The 24,947-nt window shown below is 45.9% G+C and overlaps 1 protein-coding gene across 7 annotated transcripts in view; it reads right to left on the reverse strand.

Annotated features, from left to right (window-relative positions):
* GLT1D1 (glycosyltransferase 1 domain containing 1) overlaps positions 1 to 24,947 on the reverse strand; it is a 170,684-nt gene that overhangs the window by 87,282 nt on the left and 58,455 nt on the right. For all 7 annotated transcript variants that reach the window (XR_012895997.1, XM_075898465.1, XM_075898463.1 and 4 more), the window contains exons 5-6: positions 8,069 to 8,105; positions 6,275 to 6,331 (exon numbers count right to left, since the gene is read on the reverse strand). Coding sequence is in view for 6 of the 7 variants with exons in the window: in XM_075898465.1 (XP_075754580.1) it covers positions 6,275 to 6,331; positions 8,069 to 8,105 (94 nt within the window). In the remaining variant the exon portion in view is untranslated. The remainder of the gene's footprint in view (positions 1 to 6,274; positions 6,332 to 8,068; positions 8,106 to 24,947) is intronic.

Raw genomic sequence — 24,947 nt, forward strand, 5'->3', positions numbered from 1 at the left:
CCAATGCTAATATATCTTTTTTGAGATGAGGTGCCCACATCTGTATGCAGTTTTCAAGATGTGAGTGTACCATGGTTTTACATACCTGCAATAAGATATTCTCTGTCTTATTCTCAATCCCTTTTTAATGATTACTAACATTCTATTTGCTTTTTTGACTGCTGTTGCACACTGTGAAGCCCCGAAGTCGCTCCGCAGCGTACTCCCCGGGCTCTCACTCCTACGTCCCCGAACCACTTCCCGTAGTCTTTCTTTTAGACGTGCTTATCTTCAGTTTCCCTCTCCCTAGCAAGATGGGAGGGGAAGGGGGGCCCGGGCCCACCCACTCTCACGGGCCCCAGCCCAGGGCCCTAAGGGTACGGACTCAGCTTGACCCGACCTGGCTGACGGGGTGTTCCCCCTTAACTCATCAGCCCACCAGTCTTTCCTGACTCTGCCCTGGGCTGCTTCCTTCCCTTCCCATCGTCATGCCCCCGGGTCCAAGTTGCTCACCGTCTCCAATCGGGGACCGCTTGGGGGAACTGCTGGGGATGGATGCGTTGATCGCTCTTCCCGCCGTTTGCCTCCGTCCGCAGTGAATTCCCCCTGTCCTCTCCTCTGACCGGCCTTTTAAATCTGGCGCCGGAACCATGGCGCCAGCACGTCGCGGCGGCCTCGCCCCTCCATCTGAGAGTCGGCCCGTTGCCATGGTAACGCGGCCATCGTCGTGGCGCGTTCCGGCTGACGTCACCCGCCGCGCCGGAGCTATGGGCGTCTTGCGCGGCTGCCGAGCAACCGGGAGAACGCCGGTGGTTGCCTAGCCTCCCGCCCAACAATGCCTCCTGGGGGGACGCCCCCGCGTTGTGCAGGCTTGCCCCGTCACACACACCAAGTGGATGTTTTCAGAGAACAATCCACAATAACTCCAAGATCTTTATGTTGAGGAGTTATAGCTAAATTAGTCCCCATCATATTGTACGTGTAGTTGGAATTATTTTTTCCAACGTCCATTATTTTACATTTATCAAGATTAAATTTCACTTGCCATTTTGTTGCCCAAACACTTTGTTTGGCGAGATCTTTTTGAAACTCAAAAGAACACTAGTAGGTATGATTTCCCTTTACAGAAACCATGTTGACTTTCCCCAAACTAATTACGTTCATCTAGGTGTCTGACAGTTTTATTCTTTACTGTAGTTTCAACTAATTTGCCCTGTACTGACCTACCAGTTAGACTTACCAGTCTGTAATTGCCAGAGCTCCTTTTAAATATTGGCATCATGTTAGCTATCTTCCAGTCATTAGGTACAGAAACTGATTTAAAGGATACGTTACAAACCATAGTTAATAGTTCCTCAATTTCACATTTGAGTTCTTTCAGAACTCTTGGGTGAATAACATGTGGTCCTGGTGACTTGTTACTGTTAATCTTATCAATTTGTCCCAAAACTTCCTCTAATGACACTCAATCTGGACAATTTCTCAGATTTATCACCTAAGAACTCTCATTCGCCACAAGTCATTCTGCATTTCTGATTCCCATCCATGCCCCCCAGAATTGGACAAATCCTTTGCTGAATCCAGTCTGCTTCCATGTATGTATTTATTTTGTATTCAAATAAGTAAGTCAGCAAGGTTTTGCTGTTCTTGGCTGAAAACCGGCAAAGGTGCTCTGAGCCCAGAAAATGATTTGTGTTTCAATCTGAAAAGAAAAAATATCAACTTTCCAATTTTCAGGTTAGAGGAGCTATAATTTTTAAAGTATTTATACTTACTGTTCAAGTGAGTAAGTACTCAAAGGCATCATTATGCTCCAGTATTTTAAATGTAAAGTAGGCATATTAATTCTAAATTAATTAATGGGCATTTTAACCAACAGACTCAATGGGCAATTCAAAAATGCATCTAAACATTTTGACTGTAAGTCCGTCAGGGTACCCGATTAAATATTTAATAACAATAACTAGAGATTAGTGGAAAATCAGTTTTTCCATCCCAGGAAAATTTTTGAGATTCTGGAAGACTTTCCATCCCACATCAGAACAAATGTCATACCAGGAGTGAAGCTGACCGGACTCTTGCTGTCAAACTGGGATCCATGCAAAGTTCATAGAAATCTAATCAATCTCACAAAATATTTTTGACAAAGTTCACTCTGAATTTTTTCAACCATTTCTAATAACATGATGATTATTCTTGATGTCTATGAACTCTAGATGCAGTGCTAGGAGTGTCATCATGTTCTCACTGAAATACCTTAATTATCTATTTAAAAGACTTATTAATAAAACAAATCTGTTCTTTTCCAAAATTTTCTCCTGCTTTGAAACTAAGTTTCAGCCCAGACTGATATATATAAATTATCACTGTAAAAGAGTTGCCAAATAGTTCAGTGGCAGCATAATACCTGTCCAGAAGTCGAAGCGCGTTTCTCATTTTTTAGGATAGTCTTCATGGTGAGGCCATATAGAGCAGTGGTACGCAATGTATGGCTCACAAGACACATATGGCACACTTAGAAGCCAAATATGACTCGCAGCTCAAGCTCAGCCCACATGCACTCCCACCATAATCCAGCCTCGCATACCAGCAAGACTGGAGCCAGTGCTGGCTTTTTGGGGGAGGGAGAGGTGGAGAAAGCCCCGAGATTTGCTGTATGATTGGGGAAGAAGACAGAGCCAGAGCGTGCTCCTCCTCCCCCTTCCTTTACCCCAGCTGCAGAACACGTGCGCTGCCTTGAGGCTTTTCCCATTGTTCCATTGGCCAAAATCTGGCAAATGGAGCAGCAGGAACTCATACCTGGGACAGGGAACCTTAGAACAGCATGAGGTGCAAAAAGCAGATCCAGCCACCATCTTGCTCACAAAGGAAACACTGCTGCCATGGCCATGTGCACACTGCTCCGTGCACTGCTCCTCCCCTGCCTTGTACCACCCATGTGCGCCATGCACTCACACCTGCTGGAGAACCCCATGGGGGCAGCTGAAGTCTGTCACAGGCCTGAGCACCTTCTTTCTGATGCCAGTGGGCTGGATCCTGGCCAGCCTGGAGAGATACAAAAAGCACAGCCAGTTCCCATCCATGCCCAGACCCACCAGCCAGACTCCCTGCACTCCTGGCAAGGTGTGGCTTCCATTCCACACTGGGCCCTTGGGATGCTAACTTATGCCATAACCCATGTGGCGCAGTGGATAGCTGACACGTGGGAGTGACTTGTATCTGTTTCAATGAATAGACCCTATTACAGACACTGGGGGAAAAAAGTAAGTGCCACCCAGACCAGGGGTGGGCAATAATTTTAGACAAGTGGCCGGTGGCCACTTCACTAATTTTTGAAATGGCCGTAAACCACCACAGAAGGGACAGGGTCTCTTGCAGAATGGGCGGGTTCAAGACACTTCCGTACTCCCTCTCACGCTGACCCTGATTGGCTAGGGGGTGGGGGAATGGCAGGGCATCCCCTTTGCCCACTCCTGGCCCAGACCTTGCATCCCTTGCCCCTCGCCTGTGACCTTGCACTCCCATCCTGCTCCTGCACCCTTCCCTGATGCCAGATACCCTATTCCCAGCCCATTCCTGCACCCTACCTTCCACCCAGATCCTGAACCCCCATCCCTAGCCCACTCACTGGCTGTTCTGTCCTGAACACTGGACCTCTCGTTTTTGGCCCCACCCCAGAGCCTATGGGGGGCCCACAAAATCCACTAACTCTGGAACCCCAGAAGAGTTCATCTGGCCTGAGGCCTGGAACCTCAGTCCTCCCTTTCCCTCCCTTCCTCCCCCATGAGGATGGAGCACCAGCGGAGTGTGGTATCTGAGCTGGGGGACACATCAGTAAGGATTAGAGGTTTTTGGAGGGATGTTTTTTTTTGCTTCTCACTTGTGTAGTCTCCCCAACTGATTTTTCTGAGGGTCAGTGGCTCTCAGAAGTCCCAAGGTTCCCCACCCCTGCCATAAAAAAGACAATGTTGAAACCTTTTGTGTTCAACATATTTTAGTTTATTTAAAAATGAAGCCTGGACAAAAAGCCCCCAATTGGGATCCAGCCCCCATCTGGCTGCAGTGTCATAACACTCCTGCACTTCCTCTAGGTCTCAGCCTGAGTCCATCATACACCCAAGCCCCCTGCCCTGAGCCCCCATATACGCCAACTCAGACTCCTGCACCCCCACATACGCCCTCTGCCAAAAGATTGACAGAAGACAGCCTGAATGAATCTAGATTTGACCGGTCATGCTGTAAACTTCAAAGAAATGTGTGAAAAGATGTAGCAGCAGAAGTCCCATTAAGTAAATCTGTGAGTACAATGTTTCATTTATGCAGTTATTAATCACTATGTCAATTATGTCAATTATAGTAAGTTGTGCATTTTGGAGTCATACAAATGGGCACTCTTTTATGGCTCATTTTGACCACTCGTTCTGAATTTTGGTTTAATTTGGCTCTTTGGTTTGAAAAGGTTGCCAACCTCTGATATAGAAACATAGACTCTTAGGTTGGACGATACCTCAGGAGGACATCGAATCCAGCCCCCTGACCAAAACAGAACCAACTCTAACTAAATCATCCAGCAGGGTTTTGTCAAGCCGGGACTTAAAAACTTCCAGGGATAGAGATTCCACCACCTCTCTAGGCAACCCATTCCAGTACTTCACCATCCTCCTCATGAAATAGTTTTCCCTAATATTCAGCGTAGGCATCTCTGTGACGACGCATCGGGGTTTTCCCATCTCCTGCACCCCGAAATGGCATGAACAGACTTCACCAGCCAGTAGAATGGAGGTTGTTTATTGTTCCTCCAGCACAGCGCAGCACAGATGTAATCTGGTTACAGGAACTGGGGCTAAGAGGCCTCAGTGCCCCCCTTGAGATAGGGGAGTCCCAGCCCCCCTCCCCAGCTCCTTCTTCCCTGCCTTCCAGCTAGGAACTCACTAACCCTCTTCCAGCCCTGCCCCCCAGCCAGGGCAGCATTCCACCTTCCTTTGTTCCTCTCCATGGGGGCTGTCTGGCCATACTCGTTTGCATAGTGACTCATCCTGTTTTGCTGGGTCGTGGTACCCACGGCAGCCAGTGGGGGTTACCCCAGAGCCAGCAGCATAGAAACCAGCCAGGTACCCCCCACTACGTCACACTCCCCCACTGTAACTTGAGACCATTGCTTCTTATTCTGCCATCCATCACTATTGAGAACAGTTTCTCTTCTTCCTCTTTGGAACCTCCCTTCAGGTAGCTGAAGGCTACTATCAAATCCCCCCTCATTCTTCTCTTCTGCGGATTAAATAAGCCCACATCCCTCAGCCTCTCCTTGTAGGTCATATGCTCCAGCCCCTAATCATTTTTGTTGCCCTCTCCTGGACCTTCTCCAACGCTTCCACATTCTTTCTATAGCAGGGAGCCCAGAACTGGACGCAATACTCCAGATGTGGCCTCACCAGAGCCGAATAAAGGGGAATAATCACTTCTCTAGATCTAATGGCAATGCCCCTCCTAATGCCCCTAATATGCCATTAGTCTTCTTGGCTACCAGGGCACACTGTTGATTCATATCCAGCTTCTCAGCCACTGTAACCCCCAGGTCTTTTTCTGCTGAACTGCTGCTTAGCCAGTTGGTCCCTAGCCTGTAACAATGGAGAACTCTGCACTGGTCCTTGTTGAACCTCATCAGATTTCTTTTGGCCCAATACTCCAATCTGTCTTGTCTATATAGAGTATAGGTACAAATACTGAGTGATATCTGACCTCTCCAAGTCACGGATTAAACTCACTTGATTAGATTGTGGAAGTCTGAACGGCTGTTTCAGATGCCCTACTCATCCCTTCTGTCAAAGTCAAAGTAGCCTCCACCACATTTTTTGTGTATCACTAGTATGCCCAGGTACCTGCTCTTTGGTCATGAGTGAAATGAATAAATTTCCAGGTAACATTTGTCCATCTCTCATTGCACCTAAGAATAGAATGGCTATTTCATGTTTGGAAATTTAAGTATAGCTAAAGGATGGGATTAGATATAGCACGAGTAGTTCACTGCTGTGATTAACAAGCAATGACAGAATTCTAACTAAATTATTCTACCTACCACTGTTAGTCCCTCCTTTTTAAAATCACTAAAAAAAATAATCATATAACAGATCAACTTACATATGCTAAGATCCCCTCCAGAATGGAGGCAAAAACAGAAAATCATTCAAACGTATCAGGAATATATACTGAAAATAGTTAGAGGAAGAGGAAGCATGTGTGAACTATGATCTTCATGCAATTTGTTCAGAAGCATAAAAGCAGTTTTACATGTTACCTGCATTTTGTAGAAATCTCTTCCAATTAAAAGATGCACTGGGTGTGGTCATAATTCCTGGATTCAAAGGGAAAAACTACATCATGATTTATTAGATGCAGGGTGGTAGAACTATAGTCTAGAAGTCTTGCACTGAGTGAATAATGTCTTTGTCAAATACTCTAAATCACACTTGCAATTGCTCCCATTTCAAGCTTTTCCTTTCCATCTAAATTTCCTCACCTAGAATTTTTATAACGTTTCATTTCATTGTTCCAATTTAGATTCCAGTATTTATACTTTGAGCCAAATGAAATCAGAGGGTGCAACTCCTAGGAAGTCCACAGAGTCAGACCTATTTGCATAAATGTTGGCTTGGTCTCTTAATACTACAGTAATTCCTCATTTAACATGTGCCCGCTTAACATGTTTTTGCAATAGCAAGATTTTTTTTTTTTAGGGAACATTTTTTGAATGACACGACCATCCCCGGAATAACACGATTTCCCCAGCCAGCCCATTGCCGGTGGCTGCGCAGGGTTTCCCCTGCCTCCCTACAAAGTGGCGCAGGGTTTGCCACTCACCACGCTGTTTCCCAGCGACCTCCCCCCTCGCCGGACGCAGTGTGGGTCCCAGCAGACCCATCACAGGGTCATACTCCAAACCCAATGCCCTTCCTCTCTCTTCCCCTTCACTTCCCCAGAACCAAACACCTTCCCTCCCTACTGTAACCTAGTGCCCTTTCTCCCACAACCTTATGTCCCGGTCCCAACAGACACCACCGCTTGAAACGCAACCCCCACCTTTTCCATAATTTTCAATGGTAAAATTGACACCGCATAACACGTTTTCACTTACCACGATCATTTTCTGAAACTTATCTATAGTGTTAAATGAGGAATTATTGTACATTGTTGCCTGGGCATCTCATATGTAGATTTTACTTGATAAAATCATCTGAATTGTTGTGACACAAATACCAAAGTATCATGGAATAAAATATCATGTCCAAATCTTTTGATGTCACTACCAAATTATATGAATTATATTAAATTATATTTTATTTTTCCAATTTACAATTGGTTAGTTTAGGCAATGAGAGCAGAAGCTGAAGAAGCAACATTTAAAATGCCAAGCTAGATCTTAATTTGTATTAATATACCTAGATGGCACTATAGATGAAGATAGTACTTTAGAAACAGCATACACCACATTCCCTGCATTGATTGTCCTACCAAGATTTAAAAAAGATAGATAGATAGATAGATAGATAGATAGATAGATAGATAGATAGATAGATAGATAGATAGATAGATAGATAGATAGATAGATAGATAGATAGATAGATAGATAGATAGATAGATAGATAGATAGATAGATATTATTTGTGAGCCTCTGATTTTGTGGCTCCAACTTGAGGCATGTTAAAGGGGCCTTATTTTTCCAGAATGGATACTTAGCACTTTCTGAAAATTAGGCAAAACGAGCTTGATGCAAAGCTCATTGAAGTCTATGAAAGACTCTTGTTGACTTCACTGTGCTTTTGGTCAAACCCATGAATGTGTCATGTCGAGCAGCTGAAACATGAGTCACCCAAAATCAAGAGTTCACGTGAAAATCTAGGATCTGAGGTGAAATCCTGGTCCACTGAAGTTAACAGCAAAACTATCTTCAGTGGAACTAGGCTTTCATCCTATGGCTGTTTCAGCAAGACTTTTGTATCACCAGAAAAATGTACATAAGTAGGCGTTACAAGGGTATTCGGTAGCAAACTTCAAAGCAAGCACATACCTTACAGAATATTTCAAAACTTACCTTGAGTTTGGATGTATATTTTGCTTCTAGCACCTGGCTTTAAAGAGAAGAGAGTAAAATAATGAATTTGAAAAACTGTTCAGACTCACAATAATATAATGCAGTAAAATGTTCCACTGCATAGTTGCCCTTTGAGTACTGAGAAGAGACCAGCTGTATATCTAATTTCTAGTGGGTTTTGACCATTAGAAAGGAACACTTTTGCAAAGTCAGTGATTTAAATAGGTTTAATCAATTTTTATAGTATGTACCAACTAAATTTGCAATTTGATACAATTACCAGATTAATATAAAACGTATTTTTTGGCTTATGCCAATGACATTTTTGTTTGCTCACTGTATGAAGAAACAGAAAACTATGTTCTTAAAAAGAACTCTCTGCAGAAGGCTGTAGTTTCCAAAAACACAGGAACTCGTAGAAAAACATTAATTGGTTTTATCTTTAAAAAGGACTTTCAAATATACCAGACAAAAACCAAAACTCCACTTATCTCTCATACCATCTTTTGTCAAAGATCACTGCTGAATATATATGGACTTATAGAATCATAGAATCACAGGGCTGGACGAGACCTCAGGAGGTCATGAAGTCCAGCCCCCTATTCAAAGCAGGAGCAACCCTAACTAAATCAACCCAGCCAGGGCTTTGTCAAGCTGAGACTTAAAAACCTCTAGGGATGGAGATCCTACCACTTCCCTACATAACCCATTTCAGTACTTCATCACCCTCCTAGTGAAATAGTTTTTCCTAATATCCAGCCTACACCTTCCCCACTGTAACTTGAGACCATTGCTCCTTGTTCTGCCATCCGTCACTATCTATGTGTAGACATTGACAAGCATAGCTATTTGGGAATAACTCCCCTCTGTAGACACTACTCCATTTCGAGAGTCTCTGGGTTAGGCTAAAAGAGGTTAAAAACAAGAGTAATGTCATGCTAGGAGTCTACTACAGGCCACCTACCCAAGTGGAAGAAGTGGATGAGACTTTTTTTTTTTTTTAACAACTAACAATATCATCCAAATCCCAAGATTTGGTGGTGATGGGGGACCTCAACTATCCAGATATATGTTGGGAAAATAACGCAATGGGGCACAGACTATCCAATAAGTTCTTGGACTGCATTGGAGACAACTTTTTATTTCAGAAGGTTGAAAAAGCTACTGGGGGAAGCTGTTCTAGATTTGATCCTAACAAATAGAGAGGAACTGGTTGAGAATTTGAAAGTGGAAGGCAGCTTGGGTGAAAGTGACCATGAAATCATAGAGTTCACAATTCTAAGGAAGGGTAGAAGGGAGAAAGCAAAATAGAGACAATGGATTTCAGGAAGGCGGATTTTGGTAAGATCAGAGAGCTGATAGGTAAGGTCCCATGGGAATCAAAACTGAGGAGAAAAACAACTGAGGAGAGTTGGCAGTTTTTCAAAGGGACATTTTTAAGGGCCCAAAAGGAAGCTATTCCGCTGCATCGGAAAGATAGAAAATATGGCAAAAGACAGCCTTTGCTTAACCACAACATCTTGCATGATCTAAAAAAAAAAAGAAGTCATATAAAAAAATGGAAAGTAGGACAAATTACAAAGGATAAATATAGGCAAACAACACAGGAATGCAGGGGCAAGATTAGAAAGGCAAAGGCACAACATGAGCTCAAACTAGCTACGGAAATAAAGGGAAACAAGAAGACTTTTTATAAATACATTAGAAGAAAGAGGAAGACCAAGGACAGGGTAGGCCCACTGGTCAGTGAGGAGGGAGAAACAGTAACAGGAAACTTGGAAATGGCAGAGACGCTTAATGACTTCGTTTCAGTCTTCACCGAGAAGTCTGAAGAAATGCCTACCATGGTGAATGCTAGCGGGAAGGGGGTAGGTTTAGAAGATAAAATAAAAAAGAAGAAATTAAAAATCACCTAGAAAAGTTAGATGCCTGCAAGTCACTAAGGCCTGATGTAATGTGGCCTAGAATACTCAAGGAGCTGATAGAGGAGGTATCTGAGCCTCTAGCTATCATCTTTGGAAAATCATGGGACACAGGAGAGATTCCAGAAGACTGGAAAAAGGCAAATATAGTGCCCATTTATAAAAAGGGAACTAAGAACAACCTAGGAAACTACAGACCAGTTAGTTTAACTTCTGTGCCAGGGAAGATAATGGGGAAGTAATTAAGGAAATCATCTGTAAACACTTGGGATGCGTCTAGACTGGCAAGTTTTTCCTCAAAAGCGGCCACTTTTGCGGGAAAAACTTGCCAGCTATCTACACTGGCCACTTGAATTTGTGCAAGAACACTGACGATCTAATGTAGGATTGTCAGTGTTCTTGCGCAAATACTATGATGCTCCCGCTCAGGGATAAGCCCTCTTGTGCAAATGCTTTTGTGCAAGAGGGCCAGTGTAGACAGGTAAAAACTGTTTTGCGCAAAAAAGCCCCGATGGCGAAAATGGCGATCGGGGCTTTCTTGCGCAAAACCGAGTCTAGATTGGCACGGACGCTTTTCCGCAAAAAGTGCTTTTGCGGAAAAGCATCCGTGCCAATCTAGACGCTCTTTTCCGCAAACGCTTTTAACGGGAAAACTTTTCCGTTAAAAGCATTTGCGGAAAATCATGCCAGTCTAGACACAGCCTTGGAAGGTGGCAAGGTAATAGGGAACAGCCAGCATGGATTTGTAAAGAACAAATCATGTCAAATCAATCTGATAGTTTTCTTTGGTAGGATAACTAGTCTTGTAGATAAGGGAGAAGCAGTGGATATGGTATACCTAGACTTTAGTAAGGCGTTTTATATGGTCTCACATGATATTCTTATCAATAAACTAGGCAAATACAACTTAGATGGGGCTACTATAAGGTGGGTGCATAACTGGCTGGATAACCGTATTCATAGAGTAGTTATTAATGGTTCACAATCCTGCTGGAAAGGTATAACAAGTGGGGTTCCGCAGGGGTCTGTTTTGGGACCGGCTCTGTTCAATATCTTCATCAACGATTTAAATATTGGCATAGAATGTATGCATATTAAGTTTGAAGATGATACCAAGCTGGGAAGGGTTGCAACTGCTATGGAAGATAGGGTCATAATTCAAAATGATCTGGACAAATTGGAGAAATGGTCTGAGGTAAACATGATGAAGTTTAATAAAGACAAATGCAAAGTGCTCCACTTAGGAAGGAACAATCAGTTTCACACATACAGAATGGGAAGCGACGGTCTGGGAAGGAATATGGCAGAAAGAGATCTAGGGGCTATAGTGGACCACAAGCTGAATATGAGTCAGCAGTGTGATGATGCGGCAAAAAAAGCAAACATGATTCTGGGATGAATTAACAGGTGTATTGTGAGCAAGACACGAGAAGTCATTCTTCCGCTCTACTCTGCGCTGGTTAGGTATCATTTGGAGTATTGTGTCCCGATCTGGGCACTGCATTTCAAGAAAGATGTGGAGAAATTGGAGAGGGTCCAGAGAAGAGCAACAAGAATGATTAAAGGTCTAGAGAACATGACCTATGAAGGAAGGCTGAAAGAATTGGGTTTGTTTAGTTTAGAAAAGAGAAAATTGAGAGGGGACATGATAGCAGTTTTCAGGTATCTAAAAGGGTAGTCAAACACTGGAATAAATTGCCCAGGGAGGTTGTGGAATCCCCATCTCTTGAGATAGTTAAGAGTAGGTTAGATAAATGTCTATCAAGGATGGTCTAGACAGTATTTGGTCCTGCCACGAGGGCATGGGACTAGACTCGATGACCTCTCGAGGTCCCTTTCAGTCCTAGTATTCTATGATTCCATGATTTCCAAAAGTGTTCTGGAATAGCTATACAGTGCGGATATAGCAGTTTCCACCATGGAGACAAAGCGTATATGTTTAAAGAAGAGCTTGATACTTCATAACCTTCCTTCTCTCCAGAATTGATTCTAGAGCAAATCAGGCCGTATAATATGCATTTTACCTTGAAAACAGCAAAGTAAGCCTTTAGTCAAGAAGTAAACTCAGGGCCTCTGAGGGGTCTCCCTCATCAGCATGGGGCCTAAGTACCAGGTACCATGTAGACCATCTTACCCATCCTATTTTGGAGGATACTGGACTCAGAACTGTAGTACTTTAGGGCTGCAGGGATGACTAGTGCTTGCCTAAATAGTTCCAACTATTATCGCGAGGAGTTGCCCAATGGAGCAGAGAGTCCCTATATTACCCAGAGTTTAGCATCCTCAGATAAAAGCAATTTAGGATATCCACCTCTATCAGCAGACTGTGACCCAGTACTTTTTTTAGGAGACAGTCCCAATTCAAAACCAATGTGAAACAATTGCATGTATTGTTTTTCAACTTTGTCCTACGTGACTGGCCCTCTCCACTGCTGAGTCACGACATTCTCTTTCAATTACTCAAACAATCCAGTCAAAGGGATAGGAAGCTGACGTGGAAGTCGCTTAAATGGACATTTCACAGACACTCTGCAGTGGACATTTCACAGGCGCTCCGCAGACAAACACTAGTTCTGCAATTAAAGGGAAAAAGGGCTATCCATAGGCATGAGCTGCACCCTACAGATCCTGTATGAACTCTAATTCCATAAGATCTAATCCTCCTTACCCTCATGGCCATACATCAGTTCAAAGGGTGAGAATCCCAAACTGGGATGTGGACCATCTCTATCGGCAAACGGCAACTGCTGCAGAACCAGGTCCCAGTCATTGGAGCATTCATTTACAAATGTGTGTATCATGGCTTGCAAAGTTACATTAAATCTTTCCACTAGGCCATCTGTTTGAGCATAGTGGGAGGAAGTGGCAAGTAGGTGTTTCACCTCATGAGCTTCCCAGAGACATTTCATGGTCTCTGCCAGAAAATGAGTTCCTAAGTCCATAAGGATTTCTGAGGGTCATCATACCTTAGTAAAGATCTGTTAGTGCCTGACACACATTCATGTCTGTAGCGTCCCCTAAAGCTACTGCTTCAGGCCATCATGTGGCAAAATCCACATGAATCAGTATGAACTGTTTCCCTCTGGAGGTCTTTTTAGGGAAAGGACCCATAATATCCACAGCTACATGCTGAAATGGGACCTCTAATATGGGGAAAGGCTGGATAGGTGCCTTGACCTGTTCTTGGGACTTCCCCACCTGGTGGCACACCTCACAAGTTCAGACATAGCTAGCCACATGCTTGCCCATTCCCTTCCAGTAGAATGACCTTCCCAACCAGTCTTTGGTTCTGTTGACTTCAGTATGGCTACTAGGGTGATCATGGGATAAGCTGAAAAGGTCTTTTCTGTATTTAGTTGGATCTACCAACTGCCAGTCTTCCTTGTGCTCCCCAGAAAGAGTCTCTCAGTATAAAAGTCCTCTTTTGACTGCAAATTTGGCTGTTAGAAGAGCTGAGAGGTGGCAGGTCACTTCTGGCCACCATCCAAGCTACCATGATGCTCTCGTCTGCTTCCTGTTCGGCCTGGAACTGCTCTCTTGATGTTGGAGTCATCGGTTCCTTGCTGGGTTGTGAACCTGGGCTTGGTTCCTCTGAAAGCGAAGCAAGTGAAGTGGGTATCTCTGCTGGTTAGGAACCACTTTCTGCTGGTGTACTGGGTGGTGCTGAAGGCTTAGGTGGGCTTGTGCAGGTTCAGTTGCTGATGTAGGCTCTGTGGCATCTTTGGTTGATTATTCCAATTCTGGCTCTGGTTCCACCTGGATTTTAGGAACTGGATCCACTGCTGCAGTTGAGGTTGCTGGCCTGGGGTCTGGCTCTGTCACCTCCATCTGTGTGTCTGGTCCTGGGGTGCTTGGGTGCACAGACTAATCCCTGGTCGGAAGCTCAGGAATGGATTTAGGTGTGGAGGCTTGCTTAGGCCTGCTGCAAGTGACCACTCCAACCCTCTGGTCTTGTTTTATGTAGTTGGCTAGCTCTTCTCCCACCATCATAAGAATGGGGTAGTCATCATAGACTGCAAAAGTCAAACTTGCTGCTTGGGTTGTGGTTGAGTTGTAGGCCTGGGAGCCTGTGGACATCATCTTAGGGGACACTGCTTAGAGCTTTGCTGTTCATATTGTCGTGGCTGTGCATAGGTGGGCAGTCTCTGTTTCTGATATGGTGTATACTTCTTGCGGCAGTATGGCAGTGTATACATGCCTAAAGTTCTCAAGGTGGTACGTGAGTCCTTACCGGAATGGAGAAGTTGATCTGTTTTCTCCGCAAACAAACCTTGGATGTCAAAAGGTAAGTCCTCAACCTTAGATTGAAGTTTCCTGGGGACCGCTGACATATGGAGTCACGAAGCCCTGCGCATAACTATAGATGTCGCCGTCGTTCTAGCTGCTAAATCCACCATGTCGAGGGCTACGTTCAGCGCTGAACGGTAAGCCTCCTGGATAATGGCCTTGAGCAGCTGGCGTTTTGTGTCTGGCAGGTGTTCCAGTAGCAGGACTAACTTTGTGTAATTATTGAAGTTATGGCTGGCCAGCAACGTGGAGTAGTTGGCCATTCAAAGGATGGAGGTGGCTGAAGAGTAAACTTTCCGCCCGAGCAGATCAAGGCATTTATTATCTTTGTCCCCAGTAGTTGCCTTGTATTGGAGAGCTTTTGCACATTGTTGCGCCGCATCCACAACCAACGAGTTCAGTTGGGGATGGGTGAACAGGTATTCCATCTCCGTGGTCAGGACGTAATATTTCTTATCTGCCATTTTATTCATGGGTGGGGCTGTGGCAAGTGTTTGCCAGATGGCGTTGGCAATTTCAAATATAGCCTCATCCAGAGGCAATGTGACCTTGGAAGCATGGGAAGAAGGATGTAGATTGTGCAACAGATGGTGTTGTTTCTGTTGGACTTCTGTGAGCTTCACGTTCTGTGTGTCCGCTACTCGACGGAAAAGGTCCTGGAACTCCTTGAGGTCATCGGAGGGTGACATATCTCCGGTGAGGATGGCGTCGTCCAGAGAAAAGGAAGCCACGTCTGTGGGAGAGAATTGTTATGGTGCCTCTACTTCGGAGACCTGCGGTAGTTCCACGATGGGCTGTTGCATAGGAGATAAATCGCCGGCTGGAGTAGGTGGTCTGGATGCTGCCGGAATGGAGGACCTACTCCTGCCATGAGTGAGCCGTGATGGAGCTGGCGATGGTGACGAACAGATCGACCAGAAACATCGGTCTCGATGGTCGTGATGTGGGTGCCAGCGGTCATCATATCAAGAGTGATATGAGTGTCTGTAGTCATCCCTGTATCTGGAATCCCAAGAATACGAGGGGGATCTCAATGACCTGGATCTGCGGTGTGAGCAGCAGGGAGATGGCGATCAATAGTATCTGTAATAACAGTATCTCGATGGGGGGAAGATACTGTGTCTTGGTCGTTGGCAGTGTTGAGGTGTAGACGGCGGCTTTGAGGAAAAAACCATCAGTCCTGGGCTTACTGGCAGTCGCCCACTCGTCGAGGAGGGGGACACCTGCATCGGGGTGTGGGTGGAGAAGCACTTAGTGTGGAGATCCTCCGGGAATATGATGGAGTTGGTGAGTGTCTTAGCGGTGCCGGGGATTCCAGGGCCGCATGTGATGACGTGGTGTGAAGATGTGGTCGGGAGGTTGGTGCCGACTGTGTTGTTTGTACTGATGATGGTGCATGTTCTGGCAGCGTTGGCCGTCGGTGCCTGTGCAGAGCTCCCGTGCTGTGCCGTCGATTCTCACGGTGCTGGCCTCGGTGTCGAAGCCCTGGGCACCATGAGCACTACTGTAGTCAGTGCCATTGTGGGATCGGATGCTGGAGGTGCTGGGGCTGGCCGCGCTGGCTGAGGTGCCCGGTCGGCTTCGGCGCCACATGCGCCATTGAGCTTGGTGCCGATATACTTCGGACCGGCTTGTCTTTGTGCTGCTTTCAAGCTGCCACTTTATAAGAGATGCCCGGCTTGTCCTCGGAGCTCACCCTCACCGCTGGCAAGGAGCGCGATGGAGAGCGACTTCTTCAAGAGTTCATTGCCACAGGGGAGGACTGACGAGATACAGCCACTTGTTCTTCAGCCCCTGTCTGTGGGTGGAGTGCCTTATCAAATAAGAGCATTTTGAGGTGCATTTCACAGTTGCGCCATGCTCTCACTGTCAGCTTTGAACAGTGCTGACATTTTTGAGGAATGTGGCCTTCCCCAAGGCACCTGATGCAGGAAGAGAGCCCGTCTGAGGCGGGCACAGAGTCCCGGCATGTCAGGCACTTTCTGAAGCCTGATGAGCCAGGCATGGTTAAGAACAAGAAATAACAATAAACCATTCTTACTAAAAGCCACATGTGCCAAGAGCCCCAGATATGTGTTTGGGTGTATGTGCATGCGTGCATATTATGTGACAAACCTAAGCCAGCAGTCTGCCACACACTGGTGGAAGGCAGGTAAACAGAGCACTGGATAAGTGGTTTTCTCTTTCCAGAGTAAACTACGAGGCTGTGTCTAGACTGCATCCCTTTTTCGTAAAAGGGATGCAAATCAGACATATCGCAATTGCAAATGAAGCAGGGATTTAAATCTCCCCCGCTACATTAGCATAAAAATGGCTGCCGCTTTTTTCCAGCTCGGAGCTTTGCAGGAAAAAAGCGCCAGTCTAGATGCGGATCTTTCGGAAAATAAAGCCTTTTCCGAAAGATCCCTTATCCCTCATTTTAAGATAAGAGATCATTTTAAGTGGGATAAGGGATCTTTCAGAAAAGGCTTTATTTTTCGAAAGATCCGCGTCTAGACTGGCGCTTTTTTCCGGCAAAGCTCTGAGCCGGAAAAAAGAGGCAGCCATTTTATGCTAATGAAGCGGGGGAGATTTAAATCCCCACTTCATTTGCAATTGCAATATGTCTAATTTGCATCCCTTTTACGAAAAAGGGATGTAGTCTAGACACAGCCCTAGAGCCTGCTGCAATAAAATGAAAGCAGGAAAACACCTGGGGCTAATTAACTAGATTGCTCCCTCAAGCAAGTCACTCAACACCTGCAGCCAGTTACAGCCAGTGGAGTGGTTTTAAAAGGCCTCCCATAGGTAAGGAGAGGGGGAAGACAAAGGGTGACAGACCGGAGGGAGAAAAGGGAGGAACAAGAGGATGCTGTGTGTGAACCAGAGGGAGATATTCTGGAGGGGCTGTTTAAGGAAGTGGCCCAGGGAAAAAGCTGCCAAGTCAGAAGGAAAAACAACCTTGACTGCTGCTGCTACTGTAGGGGCCTTGGGCCAGAACCCAGAGTAGTGGATGAGCCCTTTCCCCCCCCCAAACCTTTCCCCACGCCAAGACAGAGCCTGTCCCAAGAAGAGAGACCAGGACTATCAGAGGGTTTTCACCCCAAAACCGTGGACTAGCCTGTGATGAGTATCACTCACTAAGCTGTGGCCCCTGCCTCCTGTAAAGAGAAAAGGGTGTATAGGACCAAAGCAAGTCTCTGAGCCTAATATTATCAATAGCGTGAGACCCATCGGGCACAGCCAGAACTTTGCCACAATTATGCTCTGCATACTGATTGGACTTTCTTTGCTCAGTATGTGTTCTTTCCATTGCCTTGAAATAACCATAACTCCTTAGGATCTAGTATGTCACTTGCTTAACAACTAAATTATAAACCCAATGAGTGTCCAAAAATACAAAGATAAGCATATGTCAGAAGATTTTAAGTTATGCTTTAAAGTGGAAAAGGTAATAAAGAACATATTGTAACCTAGACTATTCAGGATCAAAGCTCCTGTGGAGAGCCACCACCCCAAACAACAGTTCTATGCTTTCACCAAACTAGGCATTCTTGTTGAAACCAAGATTAATATATGGGGAACTGTAAATTAAATTGAGATTATGAAAGGTTTGTGGTTTTTCAGGATTTAAACCTCTTTGTCCATGGTTTCATTTATTAAGGATACAGAAAAAACATGATACATATTAGGAGATCTAGTCAGTTCCAATGGGAACAATAAAGAGTGTCCTGTAATAATACATGTTTAAATTGTATCATCTCGTTTAAATAATTTTTAAAAATGTACAAAATTACACCCCTTTATTTAAAATCTGGTTGGGTATGATGTGTGTCATGTTATCAGAGGCAGTAGTGTGGGGTGCCAGGCGGGAGCTGTTCCATGAGGGGAGCCAGTTTAAAAATCAGCTCTCCTCATGGACTGGCTATCTGCCACCCTGCGCTGCTGCCTCTGATACAAAGACAGCGGTGAGGGGTAGCAGCGGCTCTTCTCAATGGGATGGGAGAAGTCTGAGCTCCCAGACCCAGTGCAAGCCAGAACTGAGCCGGGCTGCCTGCCCATCTGGCTCCTAATACTCTTTAAATGCAGAGCTGTAGTGGGGATAGGTCCTGAACCCAGTACAATCCAGGACTGAGCTGGGATGTTGGCCAGCCTGCCAAAAAAAATTACTGTCTGGGAGTGGGGAATGCATGTAGAATGGGAAGCGACGGTCTGGGAAGGAATATGGCAGAAAGAGATCTAGGGGCTATAGTGGACCACAAGCTGAATATGAGTCAGCAGTGTGATGATGCGGCAAAAAAAGCAAACATGATTCTGGGATGAATTAACAGGTGTATTGTGAGCAAGACACGAGAAGTCATTCTTCCGCTCTACTCTGCGCTGGTTAGGTATCATTTGGAGTATTGTGTCCCGATCTGGGCACTGCATTTCAAGAAAGATGTGGAGAAATTGGAGAGGGTCCAGAGAAGAGCAACAAGAATGATTAAAGGTCTAGAGAACATGACCTATGAAGGAAGGCTGAAAGAATTGGGTTTGTTTAGTTTAGAAAAGAGAAAATTGAGAGGGGACATGATAGCAGTTTTCAGGTATCTAAAAGGGTAGTCAAACACTGGAATAAATTGCCCAGGGAGGTTGTGGAATCCCCATCTCTTGAGATAGTTAAGAGTAGGTTAGATAAATGTCTATCAAGGATGGTCTAGACAGTATTTGGTCCTGCCACGAGGGCATGGGACTAGACTCGATGACCTCTCGAGGTCCCTTTCAGTCCTAGTATTCTATGATTCCATGATTTCCAAAAGTGTTCTGGAATAGCTATACAGTGCGGATATAGCAGTTTCCACCATGGAGACAAAGCGTATATGTTTAAAGAAGAGCTTGATACTTCATAACCTTCCTTCTCTCCAGAATTGATTCTAGAGCAAATCAGGCCGTATAATATGCATTTTACCTTGAAAACAGCAAAGTAAGCCTTTAGTCAAGAAGTAAACTCAGGGCCTCTGAGGGGTCTCCCTCATCAGCATGGGGCCTAAGTACCAGGTACCATGTAGACCATCTTACCCATCCTATTTTGGAGGATACTGGACTCAGAACTGTAGTACTTTAGGGCTGCAGGGATGACTAGTGCTTGCCTAAATAGTTCCAACTATTATCGCGAGGAGTTGCCCAATGGAGCAGAGAGTCCCTATATTACCCAGAGTTTAGCATCCTCAGATAAAAGCAATTTAGGATATCCACCTCTATCAGCAGACTGTGACCCAGTACTTTTTTTAGGAGACAGTCCCAATTCAAAACCAATGTGAAACAATTGCATGTATTGTTTTTCAACTTTGTCCTACGTGACTGGCCCTCCCCACTGCTGAGTCACGACATTCTCTTTCAATTACTCAAACAATCCAGTCAAAGGGATAGGAAGCTGACGTGGAAGTCGCTTAAATGGACATTTCACAGACACTCTGCAGTGGACATTTCACAGGCGCTCCGCAGACAAACACTAGTTCTGCAATTAAAGGGAAAAAGGGCTATCCATAGGCATGAGCTGCACCCTACAGATCCTGTATGAACTCTAATTCCATAAGATCTAATCCTCCTTACCCTCATGGCCATACATCAGTTCAAAGGGTGAGAATCCCAAACTGGGATGTGGACCATCTCTATCGGCAAACGGCAACTGCTGCAGAACCAGGTCCCAGTCATTGGAGCATTCATTTACAAATGTGTGTATCATGGCTTGCAAAGTTACATTAAATCTTTCCACTAGGCCATCTGTTTGAGCATAGTGGGAGGAAGTGGCAAGTAGGTGTTTCACCTCATGAGCTTCCCAGAGACATTTCATGGTCTCTGCCAGAAAATGAGTTCCTAAGTCCATAAGGATTTCTGAGGGTCATCATACCTTAGTAAAGATCTGTTAGTGCCTGACACACATTCATGTCTGTAGCGTCCCCTAAAGCTACTGCTTCAGGCCATCATGTGGCAAAATCCACATGAATCAGTATGAACTGTTTCCCTCTGGAGGTCTTTTTAGGGAAAGGACCCATAATATCCACAGCTACATGCTGAAATGGGACCTCTAATATGGGGAAAGGCTGGATAGGTGCCTTGACCTGTTCTTGGGACTTCCCCACCTGGTGGCACACCTCACAAGTTCAGACATAGCTAGCCACATGCTTGCCCATTCCCTTCCAGTAGAATGACCTTCCCAACCAGTCTTTGGTTCTGTTGACTTCAGTATGGCTACTAGGGTGATCATGGGATAAGCTGAAAAGGTCTTTTCTGTATTTAGTTGGATCTACCAACTGCCAGTCTTCCTTGTGCTCCCCAGAAAGAGTCTCTCAGTATAAAAGTCCTCTTTTGACTGCAAATTTGGCTGTTAGAAGAGCTGAGAGGTGGCAGGTCACTTCTGGCCACCATCCAAGCTACCATGATGCTCTCGTCTGCTTCCTGTTCGGCCTGGAACTGCTCTCTTGATGTTGGAGTCATCGGTTCCTTGCTGGGTTGTGAACCTGGGCTTGGTTCCTCTGAAAGCGAAGCAAGTGAAGTGGGTATCTCTGCTGGTTAGGAACCACTTTCTGCTGGTGTACTGGGTGGTGCTGAAGGCTTAGGTGGGCTTGTGCAGGTTCAGTTGCTGATGTAGGCTCTGTGGCATCTTTGGTTGATTATTCCAATTCTGGCTCTGGTTCCACCTGGATTTTAGGAACTGGATCCACTGCTGCAGTTGAGGTTGCTGGCCTGGGGTCTGGCTCTGTCACCTCCATCTGTGTGTCTGGTCCTGGGGTGCTTGGGTGCACAGACTAATCCCTGGTCGGAAGCTCAGGAATGGATTTAGGTGTGGAGGCTTGCTTAGGCCTGCTGCAAGTGACCACTCCAACCCTCTGGTCTTGTTTTATGTAGTTGGCTAGCTCTTCTCCCACCATCATAAGAATGGGGTAGTCATCATAGACTGCAAAAGTCAAACTTGCTGCTTGGGTTGTGGTTGAGTTGTAGGCCTGGGAGCCTGTGGACATCATCTTAGGGGACACTGCTTAGAGCTTTGCTGTTCATATTGTCGTGGCTGTGCATAGGTGGGCAGTCTCTGTTTCTGATATGGTGTATACTTCTTGCGGCAGTATGGCAGTGTATACATGCCTAAAGTTCTCAAGGTGGTACGTGAGTCCTTACCGGAATGGAGAAGTTGATCTGTTTTCTCCGCAAACAAACCTTGGATGTCAAAAGGTAAGTCCTCAACCTTAGATTGAAGTTTCCTGGGGACCGCTGACATATGGAGTCACGAAGCCCTGCGCATAACTATAGATGTCGCCGTCGTTCTAGCTGCTAAATCCACCATGTCGAGGGCTACGTTCAGCGCTGAACGGTAAGCCTTCTGGATAATGGCCTTGAGCAGCTGGCGTTTTGTGTCTGGCAGGTGTTCCAGTAGCAGGACTAACTTTGTGTAATTATTGAAGTTATGGCTGGCCAGCAACGTGGAGTAGTTGGCCATTCAAAGGATGGAGGTGGCTGAAGAGTAAACTTTCCGCCCGAGCAGATCAAGGCATTTATTATCTTTGTCCCCAGTAGTTGCCTTGTATTGGAGAGCTTTTGCACATTGTTGCGCCGCATCCACAACCAACGAGTTCAGTTGGGGATGGGTGAACAGGTATTCCATCTCCGTGGTCAGGACGTAATATTTCTTATCTGCCATTTTATTCATGGGTGGGGCTGTGGCAAGTGTTTGCCAGATGGCGTTGGCAATTTCAAATATAGCCTCATCCAGAGGCAATGTGACCTTGGAAGCATGGGAAGAAGGATGTAGATTGTGCAACAGATGGTGTTGTTTCTGTTGGACTTCTGTGAGCTTCACGTTCTGTGTGTCCGCTACTCGACGGAAAAGGTCCTGGAACTCCTTGAGGTCATCGGAGGGTGACATATCTCCGGTGAGGATGGCGTCGTCCAGAGAAAAGGAAGCCACGTCTGTGGGAGAGAATTGTTATGGTGCCTCTACTTCGGAGACCTGCGGTAGTTCCACGATGGGCTGTTGCATAGGAGATAAATCGCCGGCTGGAGTAGGTGGTCTGGATGCTGCCGGAATGGAGGACCTACTCCTGCCATGAGTGAGCCGTGATGGAGCTGGCGATGGTGACGAACAGATCGACCAGAAACATCGGTCTCGATGGTCGTGATGTGGGTGCCAGCGGTCATCATATCAAGAGTGATATGAGTGTCTGTAGTCATCCCTGTATCTGGAATCCCAAGAATACGAGGGGGATCTCAATGACCTGGATCTGCGGTGTGAGCAGCAGGGAGATGGCGATCAATAGTATCTGTAATAACAGTATCTCGATGGGGGGAAGATACTGTGTCTTGGTCGTTGGCAGTGTTGAGGTGTAGACGGCGGCTTTGAGGAAAAAACCATCAGTCCTGGGCTTACTGGCAGTCGCCCACTCGTCGAGGAGGGGGACACCTGCATCGGGGTGTGGGTGGAGAAGCACTTAGTGTGGAGATCCTCCGGGAATATGATGGAGTTGGTGAGTGTCTTAGCGGTGCCGGGGATTCCAGGGCCGCATGTGATGACGTGGTGTGAAGATGTGGTCGGGAGGTTGGTGCCGACTGTGTTGTTTGTACTGATGATGGTGCATGTTCTGGCAGCGTTGGCCGTCGGTGCCTGTGCAGAGCTCCCGTGCTGTGCCGTCGATTCTCACGGTGCTGGCCTCGGTGTCGAAGCCCTGGGCACCATGAGCACTACTGTAGTCAGTGCCATTGTGGGATCGGATGCTGGAGGTGCTGGGGCTGGCCGCGCTGGCTGAGGTGCCCGGTCGGCTTCGGCGCCACATGCGCCATTGAGCTTGGTGCCGATATACTTCGGACCGGCTTGTCTTTGTGCTGCTTTCAAGCTGCCACTTTATAAGAGATGCCCGGCTTGTCCTCGGAGCTCACCCTCACCGCTGGCAAGGAGCGCGATGGAGAGCGACTTCTTCAAGAGTTCATTGCCACAGGGGAGGACTGACGAGATACAGCCACTTGTTCTTCAGCCCCTGTCTGTGGGTGGAGTGCCTTATCAAATAAGAGCATTTTGAGGTGCATTTCACAGTTGCGCCATGCTCTCACTGTCAGCTTTGAACAGTGCTGACATTTTTGAGGAATGTGGCCTTCCCCAAGGCACCTGATGCAGGAAGAGAGCCCGTCTGAGGCGGGCATAGAGTCCCGGCATGTCAGGCACTTTCTGAAGCCTGATGAGCCAGGCATGGTTAAGAACAAGAAATAACAATAAACCATTCTTACTAAAAGCCACATGTGCCAAGAGCCCCAGATATGTGTTTGGGTGTATGTGCATGCGTGCATATTATGTGACAAACCTAAGCCAGCAGTCTGCCACACACTGGTGGAAGGCAGGTAAACAGAGCACTGGATAAGTGGTTTTCTCTTTCCAGAGTAAACTACGAGGCTGTGTCTAGACTGCATCCCTTTTTCGTAAAAGGGATGCAAATCAGACATATCGCAATTGCAAATGAAGCAGGGATTTAAATCTCCCCCGCTACATTAGCATAAAAATGGCTGCCGCTTTTTTCCAGCTCGGAGCTTTGCAGGAAAAAAGCGCCAGTCTAGATGCGGATCTTTCGGAAAATAAAGCCTTTTCCGAAAGATCCCTTATCCCTCATTTTAAGATAAGAGATCATTTTAAGTGGGATAAGGGATCTTTCAGAAAAGGCTTTATTTTTCGAAAGATCCGCGTCTAGACTGGCGCTTTTTTCCGGCAAAGCTCTGAGCCGGAAAAAAGAGGCAGCCATTTTATGCTAATGAAGCGGGGGAGATTTAAATCCCCACTTCATTTGCAATTGCAATATGTCTAATTTGCATCCCTTTTACGAAAAAGGGATGTAGTCTAGACACAGCCCTAGAGCCTGCTGCAATAAAATGAAAGCAGGAAAACACCTGGGGCTAATTAACTAGATTGCTCCCTCAAGCAAGTCACTCAACACCTGCAGCCAGTTACAGCCAGTGGAGTGGTTTTAAAAGGCCTCCCATAGGTAAGGAGAGGGGGAAGACAAAGGGTGACAGACCGGAGGGAGAAAAGGGAGGAACAAGAGGATGCTGTGTGTGAACCAGAGGGAGATATTCTGGAGGGGCTGTTTAAGGAAGTGGCCCAGGGAAAAAGCTGCCAAGTCAGAAGGAAAAACAACCTTGACTGCTGCTGCTACTGTAGGGGCCTTGGGCCAGAACCCAGAGTAGTGGATGAGCCCTTTCCCCCCCCCCAAACCTTTCCCCACGCCAAGACAGAGCCTGTCCCAAGAAGAGAGACCAGGACTATCAGAGGGTTTTCACCCCAAAACCGTGGACTAGCCTGTGATGAGTATCACTCACTAAGCTGTGGCCCCTGCCTCCTGTAAAGAGAAAAGGGTGTATAGGACCAAAGCAAGTCTCTGAGCCTAATATTATCAATAGCGTGAGACCCATCGGGCACAGCCAGAACTTTGCCACAATTATGCTCTGCATACTGATTGGACTTTCTTTGCTCAGTATGTGTTCTTTCCATTGCCTTGAAATAACCATAACTCCTTAGGATCTAGTATGTCACTTGCTTAACAACTAAATTATAAACCCAATGAGTGTCCAAAAATACAAAGATAAGCATATGTCAGAAGATTTTAAGTTATGCTTTAAAGTGGAAAAGGTAATAAAGAACATATTGTAACCTAGACTATTCAGGATCAAAGCTCCTG

The sequence above is a fragment of the Pelodiscus sinensis genome, chromosome 15 (assembly GCF_049634645.1).
Source record: "Pelodiscus sinensis isolate JC-2024 chromosome 15, ASM4963464v1, whole genome shotgun sequence".
NCBI classification, from domain to species: Eukaryota; Metazoa; Chordata; order Testudines; family Trionychidae; genus Pelodiscus; species Pelodiscus sinensis.